Source organism: Triplophysa dalaica, chromosome 13 (genome assembly GCF_015846415.1).
Source record: "Triplophysa dalaica isolate WHDGS20190420 chromosome 13, ASM1584641v1, whole genome shotgun sequence".
Taxonomy (NCBI): domain Eukaryota; kingdom Metazoa; phylum Chordata; class Actinopteri; order Cypriniformes; family Nemacheilidae; genus Triplophysa; species Triplophysa dalaica.
The window spans coordinates 16,753,327-16,763,118 of NC_079554.1; the positions used below are offsets into that span (position 1 = coordinate 16,753,327).

Genomic DNA, 9,792 nt, shown 5'->3' on the forward strand with positions numbered 1-9,792 from the left:
CTAATACATTTACAGTAGACTGCCCCCATGTGATCTGATAGACGGGATGTAATCTACTGTATGAGCAATCTTCCTGTATTTATATGCAATGTTTATTAAACGAAAGACTTTAGACTTTGTGACCATGGCCTAATACGTCATACATCAGCATCACTATCTATCACCAATGTTACATTTAAACTAAGTCTAAATGTAACTTCTGCTTATTCTTTGATATATGCTTGTTTTCACACCTTGTAAATAACAAGTAGGCAACACTTGCATCACCCACAACCATTTATCAACCACATTGGTCTGTTCTCTAAATGGGCCAAATGTCTTTTGTGTGTGTGCAATTTAAATTGATCAAACTGATGGACAATTTATAAGGCTTGAAGTGTCATTCAACATATTGGTCGGTGTACAGCAAGTGCAACATAGCACAATGTGTATTTACAAACAAGGATTTATGGGAGTGTTGTAAAAACACAGCAGTGTGACGATAAAGATGGTCAAAGGCTAAAGTTCGCTTTATGCCTTTTTAAGAGACTGTTACATCTGTTGCCTTGCATTTTATCAGCATGCTTTCAGTGTGGCTGCTCATCTGTACAGTGCTACCTGTAGCACTTCATGCAGTGAGTAATTCTGTATTTATAATTTAGTCTTTTAAAATGTCACCATTAAACCTCATGCAACAGATATCTATATAGTGATGTGCTGTTATACTGTATCTGTAATAATTGGGATTCAACTTCGTTACCTTTCAGATTCCAGTTTCAACTCGTATTCATGGTAAATTTGTAAAAAATGCCATTATAAATGATTTCTAATTAGTTTACCTTAACGGATGTGTAACAATGTTCTTTCAACAGAGGTTGAAGATGATCCTGGTTTTAACCCATTCATCAATCTTGGTAACTGTGAACATCTTTAGAATAAAATGACAAAAATGCAGTTTTATTGCTACTGTATTTAAAAGGCAAAACTATGTGTTTGGGATTAATTAAAAATGTACAATGTTGATCAAATCCATATGACCACATTTTGTTATCTTTTTACATCAGGAGCCAAAACCAAGCTGATTGAGGGGGACATAGCCATACCCGTACGTATATACATACTGGGGGCTACATAACACGTTCAATGTTGTAATTCAAGATCCCTGCTTTCAATACAAAATTCTTAATGCTACCTGATTAAAAGTCTTAAAATGTACGTCTTGACAGTATGGTCGAGTTGGTCTTTTAAATACAACATACAGATGGAAGTCCCCTATTCCATACATTCTCTCTGACAGCCTAGGTAGGTGATTTTACAACTTGTAGATTATTTATAGTGATTTTTGTTGTACTCAGACGCCATAAAAAAGAAGGGTATTATGTCTCAATGTTTTACACAGACCTTAATGCAAAAGGCGCGGTCCATCAAGCATTTGAAATGTACCGCCTGAAGTCATGTGTCGATTTTAAACCCTATGAGGGAGAGAAGACATACATCAAATTTGAAAAAAGGGATGGGTAAGTTCGAAGAAAACATTGCTCATTTATGTGTGCATGATCTCCATGTTATTCATAAGTACGAAATAACAATAACAAGCATTACAAAGAACGCAGAAACTTTCCATTCTGAACAAAAAACTTTATTTCATAAACACATTATTATGTTGCCTTTAGCCTGTATTAAAGAACAATAAGAAAGACACTAATAGTTCTTGGTGGTAGGTGCTGGTCATATGTTGGAGATCTACAGAATGGACAGGTGCTTTCTTTGGGACCAGGATGTGATCACAAGGCTGTGATTGAGCATGAGCTCCTTCATGCCCTGGGCTTTTATCACATGCAGTCTAGACAGGACCGAGATGACTACGTGAAGATCTGGCTGGATCAGGTCATTGAAGGTTAGTCATTCAATATTCATATCATTATTCATATTCTTCAAAACAGCACTTTAAATCCATGTTCAATAAAATGTTTTTTCTAGGCCTGGAGCATAACTTCAACAAATACAACGACAGTTTTGTCACGGATCTGAATACGCCGTATGATTATGAATCTGTAATGCATTATCGCCCATTCGCTTTCAACAAAGACCCCGGTATTCCTACTATCACGACCAACATCCCTGAGTTCCAGTACATCATAGGGCAATACCTGGACTTTAGTGAGATGGATGTCGTTCGACTGAATCGGATGTACAACTGCTGTAGGTGTCTTCATTTTTATATGCAATTCTGGACTGATTCTCAAACCCACAAGATATACAAAAGCTATATTATATTTATAAGTATATATAGACTTTAAGTGGTGTGCTTTTTTCAGCCTCTAGTCTTACCCTGCTGGACCAGTGCACATTCGAAAACATAAACATTTGTGGGATGGTACAGAGTTTGACCGATGATGCTGACTGGGTGCATCTTAAGAGCTCACCTGGTTCTGAGGATCATACTCTCAGTGGACAATGCAGAGGTATAAAATATAAATGTTTTCAAAGTGATTGCAGTATGACGAGTTTCAATAACATTATTTTGTTTTTAGATTTGGGTTACACTATGCACTTTAACACTGCCACTGGAAACGCACAGCAATCTGCTCTCCTCGAGTCGCGCATCCTCTATCCCAAGAGGAAGGTGCAATGTCTTCAGTTTTTCTATAAAATGACAGGTAGTACAAAGGACAAAATGGTGATTTGGGTCAAGATGGACGATGGAACAGGGACAGTGCGCAGGTTAAAGAAAGTGCAGACACTTTGGGGTAATTGTATATTATTTTCCAATTGTATTTTTAGAGGATTTATTGACATAAATGCCATGTAATATACATAACAATGTCTTAAGATGTGTATGAAGCTTACATAATGGAGCATTATGTTTATATTACCTTAAAATGAGCTATTTCTGTCTACATACACTGCAGGTCCCCTTGCATGGAATTCACCGTGTTATTTCTACAGTAGCCCTAAACCGACAAACTGCTCTACAGAGCGTGTTTCATAAATATGTTATTTCCTTTGACAAAGAAAGCAAAAACGTGATGACATCTTAGTCCCGTGTCAGCCATTATAGTGCTTCAAAAGGGAGTAGTGGAGTGAGCCGTTGGTTGCAATTCGCAGTCTCACCACCAGATGTCGCTTTATTTCATACACCGGACCATTCAAGAATGTTTATACTTTTAACAAAAAGAAAAAACAGATAAACAGAAAAAACAATTACGGTTGATGATGGTTTATATTTGTCAGATTTACTTCAAGGTCCAGTGCAACTCATCATTTATCGCACAATAAAAGTTATGATAATAATTTCTTTGCACAGCTGATGATGACAAGACATGGAAGATTGCTCATGTGTCTATGGATGTCGGGGTTAAATTCCGCTACGTCTTCCAGGCGGTGAGAGGAGACCCCTCCAACTCTCTTGGAGGCATATACATCGATGACATCAGCCTGACAGAAACCCGCTGCCCAGCTTCTTTCTGGCGCATCCAGAACTTCACTCACATTCTGCAGACAGCAGATTATGACACAGTCCTGAACAGCCCTCGTTTCTACAGCCCTGAGGGTTACGGGTATGGCATTCAAGTTCGGCCTTTTTCCGGCTACTCTGATTACGCAGGCAACTACACCGGTCTCTACTTCCATCTAGCCAGTGGTGACGATGACATTGTAATGCAGTGGCCTGCTGTAAACCGTCAGGCCACCGTAGTGGTGATGGACCAGGATCCAGACATTAAACTAAGGATGTCCTCCGCTCGTAGTCTCACCACTGATCTGGCCAGTATGTCCTGTCTCTCATGACTAGACATAACAAAAAACTATTTCTGCAAATGAATACTTATTAAATGACCCCTTTTTCTTCTATATTTTAGTGTCTGAAGGCAAACTTTTATGGGACAATCCAAGAAAAGTAGGGACCTTTGACAATAGCTGCCAATGTTATCGCGGGAAGTCAAAGGGGTGGAACAGTTTCATCAAACACTATGACTTGCACAGACGGAATTACCTGAAAAATGACGACCTCATCATCTTTATTGACTTTGAGGGTGTGTACAATGTCATTTATCCTTAAAGTTTTCAATAGTGTTAATCTGAAATGGTAAGGTTTAATGTGTCTTGTGTTTCTTAAAAGATTTAACAAGCCTGTTAAAAACTGAAGTCCCGGTTGCACAGAAGGGATGACAACATGCAGTAAGGTAGCTTTCCTTTAAATATATAAATATAATTTTATATACATTTATTAAACATTTTTTTATATTTCACATTTTTTAATAAACGTTTTGTTTTTCGAAACACCAATAATGAATTTTTGGTCAATGTGCTTGATAGGTGACAAACATGCATAAGATGTTTTTTTTCTTGAAACAGGTATCTTTGAAGATGCAAGAATGGCGAATATAGGGGATATATATGGTGAAGAACATCATCCAAAACATTTGTTTCCTGTCAAAAATGGAAGCAACCATGACACTGTTCCTGTTAATAAAATGTATCACCCTAGCATTTTTCCATTTATATAAGTTTTAACATGACTAATAAAGTCTCACATTTATCTTTCGCCTTATTCTCATTTTATGCAGTTTCTATCAGAAAATTTCTGACAAATTAAATAGCAAATAACATTGCACTGGTATTGGAAATGATAATCCTCTTTGAAGTTGAAAGTACAATTTTGAGAAAAAACTTGATTATATCTTTAATCTTATCTGTATATCTTGGTGATATGAGAAAAACCAATACAAGTCAATGAACAAGTGAGTCTTTTTGGTGAACTTCAAGGTCCGAGAAGCTGAGAGTAAAAAAACATGATTAACATGGCACTGTTTCTTATTGTTGTCCATCTCAGGTGTTCTTATGCATTATCGTAAACCTGTAAACATTTGATTTCTTTGCGTCAAATGTTGGAGAAACATTTTGATCCATTGCTGATTATTTCAAGGAACAGTTTGTTTTAGCTTATCACCGGTAGGACTTCAGATTTGAGGTGGTACTACAAATGATCTCTACATGTGCAATCTCACAAGGCAACCAAAAACCAAGTTTGAAAATCTTAACCAGACCACATTCCTATTTAATTATGTTTAAATGATTCTAAAAAATATTATATAGGCTCCAATCAGCATGCAGTGCATTCATCTTACATGAAAGTTAATAGTTTTCATCTGATAATACCTTGCTCTTCACTTTTAGTGACAATGTAACTCGTATCATTATGACAGATTTTACCCCTGATATGGTCGTCATAAATCTCGGTGTAAAAAGATAAAGAGTGTGGAAGTGCTGATGCTTGCAGTCAAGCAACATCAGAACACACACTTGAAGGTCCACGTGGTCTTTTCAAGTGTCTCTGGTTATCAGATCAAAGTTCCACGCAAACACTGGCTTTATTGAGCTAAACACCTCTCCTCTCGTGAAGTGAACATGGGCTCCTTGTGGAAAATCATTCCCCTCACAGTGCTTCTTACGCTAAAGGTATAATATTTAAACATTTTTTATTCATTTTGATAGTTTTAAAAGCAAATACAAACCATTGAAAAAGTATTAACTTAAATGTTAAATGTGCATTGCAGGCACACACACTTCCAACAGAATATGGTATAATGTTCAGATTGCTTACATATTTATATTCAATTTAACTGTTTTAATACTTTTGGTATGTACACCGTGTCTTATTTGTGGTGTATGTTACTGTAGGTGGGGATGCAGATGCGGGTGAACTACGGGAGGACATTCTTGAAATAAATTTAGGTCAGTGTAAACAGAGTTGAGTTAGTAAAGCTAGTGATTTATGCATAAACACCATAAAAACATGCTTAATATTTGTATTGTACATGTTATACGCCGAATTGAAAAGAAAACGATAACAACAAAAACAAATCTTTTTAAACTCATTTCAGATTCTCAAAGAGATTTGTTCGAGGGAGATATTGTTGGAGATGTAAGTGAACTCATTTTTTAAAAGGGTTTTGTATTTAATAGTTTTTGATGTTATTTTTTATTTTGAATGTTTAATCAACCACAGATTAACATTTTGATGAAAATGATTTCTTATTAACCAGCCTCGAAGGAATGCCATATTGGATGAAAAAAAAAGATGGATTTTTCCCATTCCATACATCTTGACAGATAGTTTGGGTGAGATATAGTATTTTATCTTCAGCAAAATCAACACTTGTTTCCAAAATTCTAAATTTAGTCATAATTGTTGTCCTCTTTAGATCTCAATGCCAAAGGAGTTATTCTTCAAGCATTTGAAATGTATCGTCTCAAGTCTTGTGTGGACTTTAAGCCCTATGAAGGAGAAAGTACCTATATTTCATTCACCAAGCTGGACGGGTCAGATTTGTAAAACAAGTGACCCTGGACCACAAAAACAGTCATAAGAAATTTAGATTTGAGATGTAAAAATAAACATTCCATTGATTTAAGGGTTTTTAGAATAGGATAATTCAGACGAGATACAAGTATTTGAATTCAAAATATTGGGAAAATCACCTTTGAAGTTACCCATCATAGGCGCTGTAGCAGGCCGTTACTAAGAAGAAACAGGTTTGTTTTAATGCTGCATCCACTCACAAAGATAAATTATAAAGTAGGAAATATACAAAATATCTTCATGGAACATGATCTTCACTTAGTATCCTAATGATTTTTGGCATGAAATAATTTTCATTTCTACCCCAAACAATGTATTATTGGCTATTGCTACAAATATACCCGTGCTACTTATGACTGCTTTTTTGATCCAGGGTAACAAATGTCATATTTCAAGTATTCGTACATCCAAAAGTGTAAAAAATGTGAATTATCATTATTGCAGATGTTGGTCATTTGTGGGAGACTTGAAAACAGGCCAGAACGTCTCCATAGGAGAAAGATGTGACACCAAGGCCATTATAGAACATGAGCTTCTCCACGCACTGGGTTTCTACCACGAGCAGTCACGTTCAGACAGGGATGACTATGTGAAAATCTGGTGGGACCAAATAATTCCAGGTTATTTGCATAAATTCCATGTAACAAATATACTTTAATTATTCACAGCTAATGCAAAATAGTGTAAAAATTGCATGTCACTTTGCTTGAAACGTGATTCTGTTTTGTCATCCACACTTCCTGCAGGAAAGGAGCACAATTTCAATAAGTACGAAGATGATTTTATAACAGATTTGAACACACCCTATGACTACGAGTCCATCATGCACTACAGACCTTTGTCTTTCAACAAGGATCCTGACATTCCCACCATAAGCACCACCATCCCTTCCTTCAATAATGTGATCGGACAGCGCTTAGACTTCAGCACCCTTGATCTGGAAAGACTTAACCGAATGTATGACTGCCGTAAGTAGTGAAATTCTTAAAGAAGGGTTTTTTTCAAGTCGTATAAATAGCTAACATTTGTATTTGCGGTATTGTTTAATTGATGATTTTAGCTGCAACACACACTCTTCTGGACCAGTGTGCCTTTGAACAGATCAACATCTGTGGAATGATTCAGTATGAAGAGGACAATGGTGACTGGGTCCAGACTTTAGGTTCTGCAGATGTTAAAGATCACACTCTCGGAGGAAAATGCAGAGGTTGGATAAAACTTTTCATTTGAAAGGTCTATAGACATTAGTTTATACAATAATAACCGAAAAATTATGGGGAAGATTTGGGGTTCTTCTAATGCCACATTGGTGTAAAGCAGTGAAAAACATATTTTTTAAATGCACCGTTGAATAGAACACAAAATGTTTTTTTGCCCAAAAAATTGCATCTATTGTTTTTTATTGTTGATAGATGCAGGATACTACATGAAGTTTGACACCGTCAACAAACCGGCGGGCCACAGTGCTCTGTTAGAGTCACGAATTCTTTATCCCAAGAGGAACCAACAATGCCTTGAGTTCTTCTACAAGATGAGTGGAGGTCCTGAAGACCAGCTCGCCATTTGGGTTAGAACGGATGATGGAACCAGCTCTGTTCGCAAAGTCAGCAAAGTTCACACTATCAGAGGTCAGCTACTCCTTGTTTGACAAACTATTATCTTAAAATTGACTTAAATGATCTGTTTCACTGAAAGTATCTTTGATTTCTTCAGGGGATGATGATGAATCGTGGAAGATTGCACATGTCAGTCTGAATGTTGAGGAAAAGTTCAGATACTTCTTCCAGGGTATTGCAGGGTCTACCAAATCATCAGGCGGGATCTACATCGATGACATTACTCTGACTGAGACTTTGTGCCCAAACGCGGTCTGGAATGTCCAGAACTTCACCAACCTGCTATTTATTACTCCACATGGTGAAGCAATAAAGAGTAATCCTTTTTATAACTCTGAGGGTTATTCTTATGGAATTACAGTTTATCCGAATGGAAGGTTTAGTTCTTCTAACGAGTTTGTCGGGATCAGTTTTCACCTCATCAGTGGTGAGAATGATGCAGTTTTAGAATGGCCGGCAATGAACCGGCAGGTCACAATCACAACTATGGATCAGAATCCAGATGCATTGCTGCAAATGTCTAACAGCAGAAGTTTCACCACTGGTAAGTTTATGTTTCTTTTCTTTACTTTCTCTCCTTTTCTATCTACATACGCCGGGGGTCCTTTTGTATAGAATTCACAGTGTTGCTTCTACAGTAACCCTGAATGGACAAACTGTCCTACAGAGCGCATTTCATAAATAGGTTATTTCCTTCAGCAAAGAAGTGAAAACGTGACGACATCTTAGTTCTATGTCAGCTGCCATAGTGCAAGGAAAGGGAGGTGTGAGAGGTGGAGTGAACCATTGGTTGCTATTTGCAACCTCACCACTAGATGATGCTAAAATCTCTACATTGCTCCATTAATACAACTTTTGTGTTTACCACACAATTCTAAAAGTAATTAACAATGCATTGCATTTCCTCCTCATACGCATTCACTAGATAATGGCACATGGTGGTGGAGACCAACTACTGTTGGAGAGTGGGATGTAAACTGCAATTGCTTCAGAGGACCAGAGTTTGGATGGAGCACTTTCATCTCCCATGATCAGCTCCGTAGACGAGACTTCCTCAAGGATGATAACCTAATCATCACAGCTAATTTTGACGGTAAAAATTATTTTGATTTTCCTGAGGAGAATGTCTTGAATGGAGCTTTGATATTTTTTTAATTGCCCTTTAAATCACATTCATTTGGGTCATATTTTACTCCCAGATTTGACGCATCTTATAAAATCAGAAGTTCAAGTCAAGCCCACACTTTCCACCCAGTCCACAGAAGAAAACTTTGGGAGCCCAAAAGTTCGTAAGCCACGTGCCATGAGTGACCCATGCCAGCCCAACCCTTGTCGTAATGGAGGACTATGTGTCAGTAACCAGGGGAAGGCAACATGCAGGTAAGTGCATCTTTTCTTTAGTTATTTAGTTATGGCACCACAGTTTGCACAAACAGCTAAACAAAGAAGTTACATGTCTAAAATAGCCTCAGATGATTACAATTATATCTCTACAGGTGTTCCTCTGGACAAGCTATTGTGTACGCAGGGGATACCTGTGAGAAGCAGCACGTTGATGGAGGAATTCTGGGCGTTCTGATCGGCGGTGTGTCAGGCATGGTAGTGCTTACCGTTGCCATCCTTGCTGTGATCTACAGACAGCAACAAACCTTATAGTGCTACGAATGGGAGCACAATGGGTCATTATGCTAGATGTATCATTATTTTGAACTTTCCATATGTATCTCTTCATCATATTCGACTTAATAAAACTACTTTATGACAAGCCAAATATTTTATTAATGAATTGCCTTACAGGAGTTTCTTACTTTTTCTATTCATCCTAAAATTATT

General features: G+C 37.3%; 2 protein-coding genes across 2 annotated transcripts; both read left to right on the forward strand.

Moving 5' to 3' along the window:
• The first annotated feature begins 560 nt into the window (after window positions 1–560).
• Window positions 561–4,446, forward strand: mep1a.1 (meprin A, alpha (PABA peptide hydrolase), tandem duplicate 1). Its single transcript, XM_056763766.1, has 14 exons — window positions 561–614; window positions 747–771; window positions 852–893; window positions 1,044–1,084; window positions 1,206–1,281; window positions 1,379–1,496; window positions 1,701–1,876; window positions 1,960–2,181; window positions 2,298–2,444; window positions 2,514–2,729; window positions 3,287–3,748; window positions 3,840–4,013; window positions 4,100–4,163; window positions 4,336–4,446. Exons 1-13 carry the CDS (start codon window positions 561–563, stop codon window positions 4,147–4,149), a joined length of 1,803 nt encoding a protein of 600 aa, XP_056619744.1. The 3' UTR covers window positions 4,150–4,163; window positions 4,336–4,446.
• A 942-nt stretch (window positions 4,447–5,388) lies between these two features.
• Window positions 5,389–9,615, forward strand: mep1a.2 (meprin A, alpha (PABA peptide hydrolase), tandem duplicate 2). The gene is made up of 14 exons (XM_056763767.1): window positions 5,389–5,439; window positions 5,538–5,562; window positions 5,662–5,715; window positions 5,865–5,905; window positions 6,027–6,102; window positions 6,186–6,303; window positions 6,788–6,963; window positions 7,090–7,311; window positions 7,404–7,550; window positions 7,756–7,971; window positions 8,057–8,503; window positions 8,885–9,052; window positions 9,159–9,339; window positions 9,456–9,615. The coding sequence occupies exons 1-14, from the start codon at window positions 5,389–5,391 to the stop codon at window positions 9,613–9,615; spliced, it is 2,082 nt and encodes a 693-aa protein (XP_056619745.1).
• Window positions 9,616–9,792: the final 177 nt, after the last annotated feature.

Excerpts from the sequence above, each read along its gene's own strand:
- mep1a.1 (XM_056763766.1), top strand. The coding sequence starts at position 561 with ATGCTTTCAGTGTGGCTGCTCATCTGTACAGTGCTACCTGTAGCACTT. Across the intron at positions 2,730-3,286 it reads GAAAGTGCAGACACTTTGGG|CTGATGATGACAAGACATGG; the intron begins GTAATTGTATAT and ends TTCTTTGCACAG. Across the intron at positions 3,749-3,839 it reads TCTCACCACTGATCTGGCCA|TGTCTGAAGGCAAACTTTTA; the intron begins GTATGTCCTGTC and ends TCTATATTTTAG.
- mep1a.2 (XM_056763767.1), top strand. The coding sequence starts at position 5,389 with ATGGGCTCCTTGTGGAAAATCATTCCCCTCACAGTGCTTCTTACGCTA. Across the intron at positions 5,440-5,537 it reads CAGTGCTTCTTACGCTAAAG|GCACACACACTTCCAACAGA; the intron begins GTATAATATTTA and ends TGTGCATTGCAG. Across the intron at positions 9,053-9,158 it reads CATCACAGCTAATTTTGACG|ATTTGACGCATCTTATAAAA; the intron begins GTAAAAATTATT and ends TTTTACTCCCAG.